Here is a 1440-nt window from a genome sequence, read left to right on the forward strand (position 1 = left end):
CACGTGAGGAAATGATCACCATGTTGTATCTTGTTATAACACCAACTTTTTTTCCATTTTATAATTTATTTTTTATTTTTTATTTATTTTTTTTTTGAATTTAGACAATATTTTTCATAGAGATTAAATTACGCATAACAACATATTCAAAAAATAAATAAATAAATAAATAACATCCAAATTCAAAAAAAAAAAAAAAAAACAATATTCGTTATCATTATTGTTACCATAGAAGATATAATCCGTCAAGTCTTCTCGGAGTTGTCTGTGTTTATTTGTCTCCTGGATGTCAACAACATGATGCAAAAATACTCTGTTATTCCCGGTTGAAACTAAACGTGTCTGGCTCCGTTGGGATAAAGCGTGCAATATTTCGCCTTTTATCTTCTACTACCATGTTATGCATCATGATACATGCATATATGATATATCGTAGAGTTTCTAAATCCAATGGTCGTGCTGCATGTTCGACTATATGTCACTTCGCCTTCAGCACTCCAAAAGCACGTTCCACATCCTTACGTGCTCCTTCTTGTCTTCTTTTAAAATTTTTGTCTCGTTCTTCAATCGAGTCGCGGAAGGTCTTCACGAATGTGGAATACTGAGGATATATTCCATCTGTAAGGTAATACTCATATTTGTATTCGTTTCCATTCACCGTGAAAGGAGCATTTGGGGCCTTTGCATTCAAAAGATCGTCGCATATTGGCGACTGATCAAGAATGTTGACGTCGTTGTTGGAACTCGGAACACTAAAAAAATGCATGCCAAATCCATAAATCTTTAGAAGCAATAGCCTTTAAAACCAACGAAGGTGATCCGTGATGACCACTTGAGTATTGCCACTTCCATGCTACCAGACAAATTTTCCATTTCCAATGTGTGCAATCAATGCTTCCGATCATTCTGGGAAACCCATGGCGTTCTTCATGCGCCACATACAATTCTTGCAAATCATGCAACGAAGGTTTCCGCAAATACACATCTCCAAATGTTTCAACAACACCCCTTGATAATGTATACAAACTCTCCTTTACGGTTCTTTCGGACATTCCCATATAGTCGTATATGGTGTCGGGTGACTTCCCCATAGCCATCAAACGAAGGGTCGCAACACATTTCTGTAACGTTGTAAACCCTCATCTATCTCTAGCATCATATCTTAATTGAAAAAATTCATACGTAAACATAAATTAACTGCAGTTTAAAAATATATTGCATATGTTGTAAAATTAAAGAAACATGTAGTACATTGTTATTTATTTTATATAAAAGTATAGTAAAGAACCAATACTGGCTTTCCAAGGCGTTGAGGATTCGTAAGAATACATCCCTACTCAAACGAAATTTTCTTTTGAAGTCCTTTGCCCCGTATACACAATTATCCGCAAAGTAATCGCGATATAGATGTTTGTGTCTTTCCTCGCGATTTCTGTTTAA

The 1440-nt window shown here is 35.3% G+C and overlaps 1 protein-coding gene across 1 annotated transcript; it reads right to left on the reverse strand.

Moving 5' to 3' along the window:
* Positions 1-478: 478 nt before the first annotated feature.
* Positions 479-1091, reverse strand: LOC145049996 (uncharacterized). The gene is made up of 2 exons (XM_078998320.1): positions 844-1091; positions 479-752 (listed from the first exon to the last, which is right to left on the reverse strand). Exons 1-2 carry the CDS (start codon positions 1089-1091, stop codon positions 479-481), a joined length of 522 nt encoding a protein of 173 aa, XP_078854446.1.
* Between the last annotated feature and the right edge of the window lie 349 nt (positions 1092-1440).

This window comes from Lactuca serriola, chromosome 5 (assembly GCF_051521515.1).
Source record: "Lactuca serriola cultivar US96UC23 chromosome 5, Lser_US96UC23_V15, whole genome shotgun sequence".
Lineage (NCBI taxonomy): Eukaryota > Viridiplantae > Streptophyta > Magnoliopsida > Asterales > Asteraceae > Lactuca > Lactuca serriola.